This window comes from Mustela lutreola, chromosome 4, assembly GCF_030435805.1.
Source record: "Mustela lutreola isolate mMusLut2 chromosome 4, mMusLut2.pri, whole genome shotgun sequence".
Classification (NCBI taxonomy): domain Eukaryota; kingdom Metazoa; phylum Chordata; class Mammalia; order Carnivora; family Mustelidae; genus Mustela; species Mustela lutreola.
In genome coordinates, this window is record NC_081293.1 from 95,752,542 (window position 1) to 95,766,751 (window position 14,210).

Consider the following 14,210-nt stretch of genomic DNA (forward strand, 5'->3'; position numbering starts at 1 on the left):
AATATTACTAATATTGCCAATAATTTCAGAGGTAGCCTTTCACGAACATTTCAATATACACAATTACATTTCTACAAAAAACAATAACAAAACAAAACAAAAAAACCCAAAAAAGAAATCAGAGTACATACACACTTTTGTAAAGTACCTCCACACAAACAATCTAGCAAATGTCGGGCATTTTATTCGTTGCAACTGAGAAAGAGAAAAGCGGACAGCCAGGAGTTGGCCAGGCACTCACAGCTAGCCTTGGTCCTCTCTGGGTGAACATAAACAATTTTACAGAACACCAACATCAGACAAAACCTCGTGACCATGAAAGAGCAGGACAAAAACAAGACCACTCCATAAGCATGTCTGAACACAGACAAAATATGAACATTTTCCAAGCCACATAAATGATCAAATATCTCCCTATCCTGGCTAAAATGAGAGACTGCTGCTTCTTTACCAATGATATATTTTTTTAAAGATTTTATGTATTTATTTGACAGAGAGAAATCACAAGTAGATGGAGAGGCAGGCAGAGAGAGGGAAGCAGGCTCCCTGCTGAGCAGAGAGCCAGATGTGGGGCTCGATCCCAGGACCCTGAGATCATGACCTGAGCCGAAGGCAGCGGCTTAACCCACTGAGCCACCCAGGCACCCCTACCGATGATATTTTTAGCCTTGATTCTTTCCTCCTCCTAGACAAGATTTATTAACATACCCAACTGTAGCATTACTCTTACTTCCTGAAAACTGAAAGGAAACAAACAACAGGGGAGCAACTGCAAAGGCAAAGGAGGGCAAAATTATCCCACAGGGATACATACATATATATACACATACACGTTCTTCCCCCTCAAAAGGCTTGGTAATATTTTATCTCATTTTCCTGTAAAATCACCATTCTGATTCATAGTCTAATGGATTAACTGCTTTCCACCAACAGCATGCCACCCATCTACTTTTGGAAATACGCTGTATGCCATTCCTAAAATCCAGGCACTGTGTGTTCACAGCTCCTAGTGTGGACCCTGACACAAAGTTTGTGTTCAAGAAGCAGAGATTTGGGCAAAACAGTCCTGTGAAAAGCCTGTGATTCAGCTTTTATTGGTGACGACAACCTACAATACTTGCAGCTAAGATGCCTTTGTTTTAATAGCTATATCTTAAAAAAAGAAAAAAAATCTCCCAAAGTTAATGACAGTATTTACACATCTTTTATATGAGTAGACAACACCTCTCAGTGTTCATGACAGTCAAGGTATTAAACCTTACAAGAAAACAATGGGCAATCTGGAGCAGGCAATTATTCTTACACAGTCACTAACTACTCAAAATACTTAAGAAAAACCACAGTACTCTCAGCACGCAAAGGAAGATAGTTTCAGTAAGGAGCAAAGGATGGTTTGATTGCTCCAGGAAGACAGATGGCAAACTGACGTCAGAATTAGGGGGAAGCTGCAAACAATATGGAAATATTACGTATGGAAAAGTGAGCTGAACTCATGAAAGAAAAAAGCTTCTATTGTCAAAAGGTTTTTGATGAATATGAAGCAAGAGAGATCCCTGAAGAAAACAAAGCTTCCATCTCAAAAGACTCTGGGAATCTGACATGTTGATATCAAAAAAGCAATGAATATTTGAAACAAGTGAACCTGATTTTGAAAGCAATGAAGAATGCCTATCGACACTGAAATGATTTCTACTTTAAGAATTGGGTTTCTGGGGCGCCTGATTTTGAAAGCAATGAAGAATGCCTATCGACACTGAAATGATTTCTACTTTAAGAATTGGGTTTCTGGGGTTTCTTTAACCCCCTCAGTGGGTTAAAGCCTCTGCCTTTGGCTGCAGGGTCCTGGGATCCAGCCCCGCATTGGGCTCTCTGCTCAGCAGGGAGCCTGCTTCCTCCTCTCCCTCTGCCTGCCTCTCTGCTTACTTGTGATCTCTGTCTGTCAAATAAATAAATAAAATCTTAAAAAAAAAAAAAAAAAGAACTGGGTTTCTATTTTTAGCTTCAGCAAGTTCAGTAGGGTACAGAAAAAGCCTGCCAAAATATACTTTTACGACACAGCTATTTCATGATTTGGTTTTTACACACCTAAAAAAAAATGTTTGTGAAGGTTATACTTGTGCAGTACTTCTTATTAATATTTTTTAATCAATTTTGGTATGTGTAGAACATGTAATGAATTTCTAGTAATGGTACCACAATTTATAACATAGTACTTGAAGAAATGAAGGTATTTATGTATGATGGCTCAACGTCCAACTGTAAATTTGGACGTAAATTTGGTAGCCACCTACGGAGTAACGCATGACAAATGTTTGCACGTATAAAGCTGCCATGTGACCATTTGCAGAAACATCACCCCTTGAGATTCACTGGACAACAAACCGAGCAGGATAACTGACAGTCAAATCCCTTTTGGCCCCAAGAATACTAGCTCCAACATCAGCAGAAGATAGCAAGCACCTTTCCATGTTATGTTTAGTGGATCACTGGGCTGTTGGGATTCTAGAAAGATCCATATTAGTACAAAAAGGCACTCTATTGAATCCCATTCCAGAAAGGATGCAGAAGGCAATCTGGAAAGAGGAAAAAAAAAAAAAAGAAAGAATGTACTCTGAATTTGCAGATCACTGTTGGAAACTTACAGAAGCTAGCTAATGCTACCACCTCTGTCCTTTAGGAAAAATCTGCCATGAGCCTTCAGCAAAGTGTTTCTCCTCATTTCATGCACACAGACCCCTTCCTTGTTCTCTGACTGACATTTTCTAGCTTACAAAGCAACCTGTCCCTGCGGCCAGGTCCCCTCATTCTATCCCACCACAACACCAAACAGCTGACTATCTCGTTTCTAAAAATGAACTTGGCTGCAAACAGCATTGTGACAATTTAATAATTTGTCAGAGTGGTAGAACCAACTATTATGAAGTGTATTTCAGAGTTCAAAGGTAAAGGTTGTAGGAAGCGGAAGTTTATCTGCTGACAGAGAAAACTGAGCAATTAAAAAAAAAATCCAGGTGAGAACTGCTTGGCAGACTTATTTCTAAAATAGAAACCTCATTGTTATGTTCATGTATTAGAATTTTTGCCACACAAGAGGTTACACTTTAAAAAAAAAATCCATAAGGTCACACGTTTGAAAGCTCTCTCCAATAGCACTTTTAAGAGATGTGCTTTTTCTTTCTTTTTTTTCCCTCCAACATGGAAACAAAACAGAATTTGGAATAAGCTTTTTATGCTCATGTGTCAAGCAAGGGAGTCCATAAATCCAGCTCTGGCATTCAACTACTGAGAAGTTACCTTGAAAACCTGAAATAAAAGTTTATGCCACACAGAACTACACCTCCTCCGCCTGGTCCCTGATGGATAAGGAGCTATCTCTAAAGACCTAAAAAGCCGGAACCTTAAAAAGGAAATAATGACAAATGTGTCAAACTGCAGTCTCTGAGTTTTTTCTGCTATGTTGCTGTTTTGCAGGGCTATTCTGAACTGTATGTTGTAATGACTTGAAAAAATGTTTTCACAAAAAGCACATTTTTAATAAAGTCAAAAAACTAAAATATTAAATTAGACATCTCTTTTTTATTTTTTCTTATAAATATCCCCCTGTAGGACTTCCATTTTCCTCATTTCGCTGCTTAGTCTCTGTGCTCCTTTCACCATTGTTTACAGAAGTTGACATATAATTCAAAGACTCATTTAGCATCAGTCTAGGGAAGATCAGTGTTCTTAAGGGTTAAAAATGCCTTTACTCCATATTGCATCTGGCTAGAATAATTTCTCTTTCAAAGTCGGAAGGTCATAGCCTCTCAGTGACACGATATTTGTTTTTTATTTTTTTATTTATTTTTTTATTTGACAGAGAGAGATCACAAGTAGATGGAGAGGCAGGCAGAGAGAGAGAGAGAGAGAGAGAGAGAGAAGCAGGCTCCCCGCTGAGCAGAGAGCCCGATATGGGACTCGATCCTAGGACCCTGAGACCATGACCCAAGCCGAAGGCAGCGGCTTTAACCCACTGAGCCACCGAGGTGCTCCAGACACGATATTTGTTTTTACTCTCTCTTCTCCCTATAGGATCCACCATCTGCTCTAAACAGAGAGGTCTTGATATATCTACAATATATGATTATCGCAACGTTATCACCATTTGCTAAATGCTAGACTCTTCAAACTTGCTCAGCTTAGTTTATGGTGCTAGTTGAAAACTGCAGTTGGAAAGATCAGAGCTGCGGCTGGACCGGTGTCATTTTGTTTTTCTCATTTTTCAAACATATAAAATGCCAGAACTTTGTTATAAAAAGGCAGATCCTCCTAAAAACTTGCCAACATTTTCAAAATGAAAATGATCATTTCACAGTAGTGTCCCCCTTTTATTGTCACCCTCTCAAAGCCTTTTTCTTAGTTTTTAAAATCAAAGATACATTCCTTAATGAAATCAGGAATATTTCCTGAAATATTTTCAACTAAATAAATATATTTCACAACAAACAAAACACACTAATGCCAAAACCATGCAGCATAAGTGGCTCAGGGGTTAAGCCTCTGCCTCTGGCTCAGGTCATGATCTCAGGGTCCTGGGATCAAGTCCCACATTGGGCTCTCTGCTCAGCGGGGAGCCTGCTTCTCCCCCCTCTCTCTCTCTCTCTGCCTGCCTCTCTGCCCATTTGTGATCTCTCTGTCAAATAAATAAATAAAATCTGAAAAAAAAAGTATACATTATACAAACACAGAAGGAAGAAATTGCTCTGGGGATTTCTGCAAACCACACCAAACTGGTGCACATTTTGGAAATCTCCAGCTAGTTAATTGCATACAAAGAGGTCATTACAGTTTATTGAATAAACACTGCTTTTTTACTGCTTAATATATACATATTTATATAAGACACTTAATGGATCCAGAGAAATCAGTCGATAGTTTGCATGTTCTAAGTCCCTGAATGGAAGACACATTTACATAGCAATGTTTCTTAAGTCTCTAACGTAGATAAGAGAAATTATGATGGCTTTTTAAAGAGAAAGAACTCAAAATCAAAATGTTTTAGGAGTAGCTAATTTGTTTGTCACCCCATAAATAATTACAGCAAAACTAGTGACTCTAAAATCTAAAAAGGGTATTGGTACAAGTACAAGTATACACAGATCTAGAAAACTGGAAGTCCAGAAATAAATGCTAACGTTTACGATTAACTGATACTTGACAAAGAGGCCAAGACAATGGCAAAAGAATAATTTTTTCAAGGAGGCTGGAGCAACTGGATATCCATATGTAAAAGAATGAGCTTGGACTTCTTCCTCACACCATATACAAAATTAACTCAAAAAAATTCTAGACCTAAAATTAACGGAACTACATAACTCTTAGAAAAAACACAGGCATAAATCTTCATGACCTTGAATTAAGCAATGATTTCTTAGATAAGACACCAAAAGGAAAGTGTCAAAAAAAAGGGAGGGGGTTAATGTGACTTTATCAAAATCTAATACCTTGATACCTCAAAGGATACCAGCAGTAAATTGAGACGACAGGTCATAGACTGGGAGAAAATATCTGCAAATCATATATTGACAAGGGACATGTATACACAATTTCTAAACAATTTTTCATTAGTGTGTAATAGAAAGGCAAATAACCCAATCAAAAAATGAGCAAAGAATCGAAAGAGACATTTCTCCAAAGATATACAAATGGCCAAGAATCACATGAAAAGATGTTCAACATCATTAATAATTAGAATCAAAACAATGAGATACTACTTCACACCCACATGGCATAATCAAAAAGACAGATAAAAATGTTGGTGGGGTGACTGGGTAGCTCAGTTGGTTAAGCATCTACGAAGGTCATGGTCATGAACCCAGGGTCCTGGGACTGAGCCCCACATCAGGCTCCCTGTGCAGCAGGGGGAGTCTGCTTCTCCCTCTGCACGCCCCCCCGCTTGCTCTCTCTCTCCCCGCCAAATAAAATCTTTAAAAAAATGAATGTTGTGAGAATATGGAGAAACTGAAACCTCCATATATTGCTAATGGGAATGTAAAATAGTGCAGCCACTTTGGAAACAACTGACAACTGAATTGTATACTTTATACTGGTAACTTTATGATAAGCAAATTATGTATCAATAAAGCTATTAAAAATCTTAAAAAATTAAAAATAAAAAATCTTAAAAATGATTTTATATCACTTACAATGACATGTAATCATGATTCTTCACATCAAAATAGCACACATAAACACTTTTATCAACCCCAATATACTTAGCCCTTTATATAATACATTAGACCTTTAATGTGTTTTTTTAAATTATTTTAATCCAGAAATTCTAACTTAATATCATTTTTTAAGAGTCTTTCACCAGATGACCTGAATTGTTTTTATTTTACTTTCATCTTATATACACATAATTAAATATCTTTTTGTGCTTGAGAAGAAATGTCTACAGATGCATTTCTGAAGAACTGAATAGGAAAAAAAGGAGAAATCACAATGCTCTCTCATAAAATAATGAACATAGAACACACTATTAAGTAGTCAATGATAACCAAAGAGATGAACCAAAGTCCTGACATTCTTGTCCGTTCAGCATTTGGTACTTCTACTTACTATACCGCCTATCGTAATGTTTATCTTTATATGAATTCCAATGCTTCCCATATTCGCTCACCCACACTTGGACTACTTGGTTGTCTACACAATGCTCATGAATCTACTCAATGAGCTCTGGCCCAAACAGCCACATCCACACTCTCCTTCCTACAGATGTCTGTAAATGATATCAAACGCTAAGTCAAAGGATGAAGAATACATAATTGACACAGTTCACCCAGGTATCCTGCAGGTGGACAAGACATCCATGTAGTAATACTACTATGGCAAACTTGATGAGGCTCCAGGTAGCCCCACAGTACAACAGCTATTACTAAACTTCAAGAATAACCAGGTCACTAAGAATGCAAATTAACACGGAAAATTTCCAAGTTCAGAGTCTGAGTCCTACCATTTGGACATCACCAGTCGTATTAGTTCCATGTTCTTCACACAATACCTTCAAGAAAGAGGGAACAACTGTAAAATTTCTAACTCCTAAAATTGGAAACTGGAATACAGAACTGGCAACCTACACTGGGAAAATACTTAAACCAGAATGATTTATCAATTTTAAGTATATGAGGGATTATTATTAAGAAGGCATCTGAGGGTGCCTGGGTGGCTCAGTCGGTTAAGCATCTGCCTTTGGCTTAGGTCAGGAGTGCTGGGCTCCCTGCCTAGCAAGGAATCTGCTTCTTCCTCTCCCTCTGCTGATCCCCCTGCTTGTGTTCTCCGATATAAAATTAAAAAAAAAACACACACACACACAAAAAAAAACAAAGAAGGCAACTGAAGCAGATTCTTCAGCCCCAGTCAAGTTTTCAGATGACCATAGCCCCAGCCAAAATGTAGGCTGGAGCCTAGGGAGAAACTCTGAGGCAGTGCTACAGAAGTAAATCACTCCATAATTTCTGAACTGAGATAGTAAAGTTTATTTTTTATAAGCCACTTAAAAACACAAACATACAAAAACCACTCAGCAATTTTCATCTCCACGCCGTCTTAAGTAAAAATGCAAGGATTTAAATTATAGCAGAGTGAATTTATGCTGTATCTCACCTAATATTTAACTAGAAAAGCATTTAATGAATAAATACTTTAGTAAGAGGAATTTTAAAGCTACTCCTTCCTGAGGTCAACAAAAACAAGTGAGATAGTTGGTTTTATATTTGTTTTTTTTCCCCCCAGTAGTGAATCAGCTGCAGATCTAAGCTAGAGAATGTTAGATTATTATTATTATTTTTTTAAAGATTTTATTTATTTATTTGACAGAGAAAGATCACAAGTAGGCAGACAGGCAGGCAGAGAGAGAGAGAAGGAAGCAGGCTCCCCGCTGAGCAGAGAGCCTGATGCGGGACTCGATCCCAGGACCCCGAGATCATGACCTGAGCCGAAGGCAGCGGCTTAACCCACTGAGCCACCCAGGTCCCCGAGAATGTTAGATTAAATCTGTAATTCCTACTGACTGATCACACAGACATTTTTTAAGTGAGGCTGATGAGGCTACAGCTTAAGGATAACCATAAGCTGGGCTGTAGGAAGGAAGACGCTGCCTGGCTCCCAACCAGAAATCAGAGCTGGGGGAATGTGGTCTTCATGCTGTGGAACAGAATCGGGATCTATAGCACCTGCAATGGGCTCCCATCACAATGAGCTAAAACCAGTGTTTGATAAATACGAAGTAATGACCAGTATGGTCTCCTGCCCCATCAGTCTATGAGGCAGCAAACCAAAGGAAAGCAACAGATAACTACCATAAAACATTCAAAAACCATTTGGTAGCTGAACCTCTGAGTAGCCATTTGAAAGGCATACACTGCTACAGAAATAACCACAGACCACCTCATTTTCAGTTTGGAACTCAGGTTCCAAACTGGATATGAAGTAATATTCAACGTTCCAGTAAACTAACAGTATTTTTGTTATAAAAATGGTTTTAAAATATCACTGGTTAATAAAAATAGAAAAAAAATTAACTTGACTTATCCTATAAGCAGGAAGATTCTTTAATTTTACAATTTACTGTATCGATACATAAACATGTAAATGTACAAAAGAATTACTTTCCTCTCAATTTTTAAGTAGCACTAAGACAATGAAAACACGCCAGAAATAGGTCAGTAAAAAAAGCCAAAATTGTTCCAAACTTTATCAAGGCCTGCAAGAGACTTCTACAATGAGAGCTAAAAATGTGAGTTTAATTGCTCTTTTATTATTTTTAAATGCTATTTTTTTGTTTGTGGAAGGGACATTTCAAAGCGCTAGATGTTAGTTCTAGTGACAGCTCTGTTTTTCTTGCTCTGTATCTACTCCAAAGAAACACATGAGGTGAGAAGCACTGAGGTCTCAGCTTCCCCAAAAGATGATGGTCTTACAATTTCACCACATTGGTCTTTCTCAAAATCTCTCTTAATAGTCAAACATTAAAAATATTATGGATAAATTAAAAACTAAACCGAACCTCCACGTCCACCCCAAGTCACTATGTAATGGCAGACACAAAGCGTTTACCTTCTTCCCTCCAGTCACAAACTGCTTGCAGCTGGATCTCACGAAATGCGGGTGCACAGCAATGATCTACAAAGAAATGAGGACCCATCATTGGTTTAGGAGTTACAGTTAAAGAACAGAATGAAAATTCTATATACATGACAGGAGGCAATAATCTAAAAATTATCCTGATAGCTAGGGAAGAAGTAATCTATTCAGGTAATAGTCTGCAACTGAGGACATCTGAGTTTTTGCTCTTTTGTAAAAAGATCTCTCCTGTGAAGCCAGGTAAAAGCTAAACGTTCAGAGTGAATTAGTTCTAGTTTCTGGCTGAGTGAGGTTTCTCTGAGGGGGCATCCCCTCTCTAGGCTCAACTGAGGCAACAAGATGCCACAAATGTTTGTAACTGAGCAGGATTCATAGAATAAACCCAGAGAAAGTACCCAGCCATCTCCTTGTCCCGGATGCCTTCCAATGATTTGAGGGCACCAACTGGAATATCTTATTCAACTGTGGTTATCAACTTTGTGTTTTTAGGGCCAATCTCTATCCGGAGCTCCACATTCATGTTTCTGAAACATCCATACCGTTTTCACCAGATGTACAAGTTATCTGAAGTCAAGACATAATTAGCAACGTCCTGACTCAAAGCATCACTTCCTGCAACTGATGGCATCCCCATATACCAGCACCACAGCAGGAACCAGCTCCTGCCTCCTCCCTCACCCCATCCAACCCTTCACAATGGCTTGCAGTCAAGTCGACCTCCTATCGGCTTTCTACATTCCTGTCTTCGACTTCCCCTTGAATAGTCCCGATGCTCTTGTTACTGAGGTCCTGTGATGCCCTGCCTCGAGGACATCACTAGCCTCCTAAATTGCCTTTGGCCTGCAGTCCCTCTCCTGCTTAAATCACCCTCCACGCTGCTGGAGATGCCTTTGGAAAACACATATCAGATCCTATCTCTCCTTTACCTGTTGATCAATAAGGGTTTGAATAACAAGTGAAAACAATGAATGACCTCTCCCTTCAACAACTCTAATCGTCACTTTACTGACCATAACTGTTATCTAAGACTGCTCTTCCTTCCGCACAGCTATCAGCCCTCCAATCTATACTGTATATAGTCGCCATATTCATTTTCCTTAAGCGTAGCTCAGTTTATGTCACTTCTCTGCTCTTAAACATTCAATAATTTCTCCTTATCTACCACATGGAGCCTAAATTTCTTAGCCTGAAAACAAAAGCAGCCCCAATCTGCCTGTACAGCTCTCCTGCCAAGTCAGTGTTTTATGTGCCATCTAAACTAGGCTTTTTTTTGCCACTTCCTGAACACAATTTGAACTTTCTGGCCTCTCCGTTTATATTACATTGTTCTTCCACATGGAAGCCAGTTTCTCTGTCTGCCCTGTCCATTTATTAAAGCCCACCCAAATATCACTCCTGCTGTGAAGCCATCACTAATACAGACAACTAAAAGTAACTCCTCTCGGCTTTGGACTCCTCAATATTGTTTGTACCTCTTTGAGTCTTTAATCGCAGACTGTGTATACGTATCCTCTCACTCTCTACAAGAAAAGATTCCTGGGGCAGACTGACAGCACAGTTGTATAACAAACATCCTGTGCTTTTTGATGCCATCAAATGGTATCTAGTGCTTCCTTAAGTGTTGAAGAGATGCTTACTGACCAAATTAATGCAACACTGGTAGGGCTCAAAGTGCTGTAATCCCTACTGCCTCCACTGAGAAAGCCCTTAGAAAAATTAAAACTTACTGTATACTTACTTTAATGGGACAGTCAAAAGTCTCATGAAATTCTTCTCCAGAATACAGTCCAAAGACCTGCACCTGAAAAGTAAAATGGATCCTGTCAGTTCACCCTGACAGCAACAAAGAAGGCTGCTGATTCAGTAAGAATATAAACTATTGATTAAAAAAAAGCAGAATATGTAATAATCTAAGGCCCCTGTGATCTCTATTAACTACCAATGAAAACAATTCTATCAGGGCGAGAGTACTCCACTGCAATTAAGGTTTTATTAGCATCTCATGGACAGAGTTCCCTTTACTCACCACAAATTTGTTTTATTAAATGGATGCCAGCTTTTAAAAATGAACTAGATACGAATAGGTTATTAATATTCTTTTATGAACTTCCCATAGGCTCCCCTAAAGGAATTACTTTTTCCTTCCCTTGAAGGAAAAAGGTACTTCTTTTTTGAGTCATATATATATAATCAACCATGCAGATCAATGTGGCAAGAGATTAGGTGAACTGCACTTCATTTATAATCTTACACTGAATCTAGTGCGAGTGTATAACTTAAGATTTAAGTTTCTACTTACCATCTAACAACCTTAAAGTTGTTCCAGACTACTTTATCCATACTAAATCTCTGAGTGGTTTACTTAAAAATGGAATAATACACATTATTGCAGAGGGTACAAATCATAAATTTACAGCTTGATAAACTTTCATGACCTAACCACATCCCTGCAGACACCATCCAGATCAAGAACTAGAACCCAAGAAGCACCTCTGTGTTTCTTCGCATTCTTCGTCCACCTAACAAATGAGCCACTACTCTAAAGTCTATCACCACAGATGAACTGTGCTGGTGTCTGAATTTTATATACACAGTAACATGAATTATTTCACTGGTTTCTTTCACTCACCATCTTCCTTACAAGATTTACCCAACTGTTATGTATAGCAGTAGCTGGTTCTTTGCCACTGTTGTATAGTATTCCAGTGTATGAATGTACCATAATTCATGTGTCCGCCTTTTGTTGATCGTTTGGATTGTTTCCAAATTGGGGCTATTATAAATAATGCTGCTATGTATACTCTTTACAAATCTTTTGGGGCACTAAGATACACATTTGTGAAGAGTACGTAAGTAGGAGTGGAACTGTTGTCATAGGCTATGCATCTGTTCACATTTAATAAACAGCCAAAGCATTTCACAAAGGGGTTTTGATCAATTTTCACTCTCATCAGCAGAGCTTAAGATTCCAGGGGCTCTCAGATACTTGGAGATATTAGGGGCACCTAGAATTACTTCCCAGCACTTGGGAAACTCTTCTAGTCTCTAGAAGAGGGGTATTATTTCTTCCTTAATTTTGTAAGAATTCACTAGTGAAGCCATCCAGGGTGGGGTCTATGTGAGAAAGTTTTCATTACAAATTCAAATTTTTAAGTAGTTATAAGACTAGTCAGACTTTTGATTTCTTCTTGTTTTCATCTTCATTTTTGCGAGTTCAAAGAAGAAAATTTACTTGTGATACAATTTTTGGAGACAAATTCATTCATGAAGAGATAAAATTGTAAGGGCAACCATTTTGTGACTACTATTTTTTTTTCATCCTGTGCCAAGTATGTTTTCTGGGTTCCATCAACAGCACATGGTATACTGTGTATACATGTAACAAAGAGGGTATATGATTTTCCCCAAGGAGGTCTGTTGAAGGTATTCTTGATGTGATCCCTGGATACTAATGGCCAGACTCTAGTTCTGGTGGGATGGAATGGTATTTTAATTCATTTAAAATTTACTTAAATTGGGGTGCCTGGGTGGCTCAGTGGGTTAAGCCTCTGCCTTCGGCTCAGGTCACGATCTCAGGGTCTTGGGATTGAGCCCAGCAACGGGCTCTCTGCACAGCAGGGAGCCTGCTTCTCCCTGACACTGCCTCTCTGCCTACTTATGATCTCTCTCTATCGAACAAATAAATAAAATCTTAAAAAAATAAAATGTATTTAAATTATTTATTAAATTTATTTAAAACTTACTTAATTATAAATATTTAAATATTTAATTATACCTGGCTATCACTGAAAATCCTGCCCTGCCTCATGCAGTCCTTATAGCAACACTGGTAGGTATGATAGCAAACACCATTATGCCTACTAACCAGGTGATACTGCAGAAAAATAAAGGACTTGGCCAAGGTTGTAAGAAGCACTATTCTCTTACACACTAACATTATATGAGACAGTTTAAAATATGGAAATAAGGTATCTTTTTACAGAAAGTGTAGGAAAAGTGGAACCAGAAAGGGAATGATGGAATGATAGAGGATTTTTGAATGTTTTATCAAAAACCTCAAATATTTACCAAAATAAAGGGAAGGTGAATGTCAGACTCTGTATTAGGCAACTCTGTGATCAAAGCTGAAACTAAATGAAGCAGACCATTCATTCCAAAGGATAAGATTTCTTCTGGCTACAAGAGGGTAAAGGTGATTTTAAGAACAAAAGCTACGTGATTTTTATGGTGGGGAAAAGTATATGAGATGTAAATAAATGGAAGTATAAGCCCTCTGAAAAAGACTGAGGCATCAGTAATCAGAAGATAAATATTAGGACTGTGATTCGAATGGTGAAATTAAATTACAAATTACCAGGGATAAGTGCCCCTTTAAAAACTATGAACCCACATTAAAAAAAAAAAAACAAACCCATATTGGAGATGTAATAGTAGAATAAGGCGGAATCAAAAGAAAAGTGAACAGACTAGGTTCTTGGTTCTGGGTTCATACCCTACTGCTACATTTGACTGAATAACCTCTTCTTTAAATATTCCTGTTTCTTCCATCAGTATGGAAAACACTAGAACTTCCACAAGACAGCTCTCATAAACTTGATTGGTACAACCAGGGTGATTTGTAAAATCTGCACTGTTTTGGTTCATTTCACTAATGTGACAGGCCAAACGAGCTGCTTGTAAGTTATACCACCATAGCTAATAAAATCCAAAACAGTTTTTATTTATTTCTTCTTCCTCCCTCTTTATTTATTTTGCCATTTTTGTCAGTGAATATCATACTCGTCTGTGAAAGGAATCTGCTGAATGTCTGCCTAGAGAGTTCTGGCTTTAAGGAAGATCTCATCCCAGGTAAGAACCTGTAATTAAAGGCTAAAACAGAAGGGGTCTTTTTGAAAATGGTATCCTCTAACCACCTCCCCCAACTAGTCACAAAAATACCTAATGAAGAAAAAGAGAAAATTCAGAGCAGGAGCCCTTACAGCCAATCTATGGCAGTCCTGGCAAATTTCTCATTAACACCAGACCCATAGGGCCATGTGAGGGCCACGGAAGGCATGTGATATGTTTTACTACTTCAAGTAAAGAAAACC

At 38.2% G+C, this 14,210-nt stretch overlaps 1 protein-coding gene across 5 annotated transcripts in view; it reads right to left on the reverse strand.

The window, feature by feature from the left end:
* Nucleotides 1–14,210, reverse strand: part of VPS41 (VPS41 subunit of HOPS complex) — a 347,998-nt gene that overhangs the window by 82,817 nt on the left and 250,971 nt on the right. For 4 of the 5 annotated variants that reach the window (XM_059170547.1, XM_059170546.1, XM_059170543.1 and 1 more), the window contains 3 exons: nucleotides 10,859–10,921; nucleotides 9,094–9,159; nucleotides 6,992–7,039 (listed from right to left, as the gene is read on the reverse strand). In XM_059170547.1, coding sequence (XP_059026530.1) covers nucleotides 6,992–7,039; nucleotides 9,094–9,159; nucleotides 10,859–10,921 — 177 coding nt within the window. The remainder of the gene's footprint in view (nucleotides 1–6,991; nucleotides 7,040–9,093; nucleotides 9,160–10,858; nucleotides 10,922–14,210) is intronic. The other variant, XM_059170545.1, reaches the window with a different exon arrangement.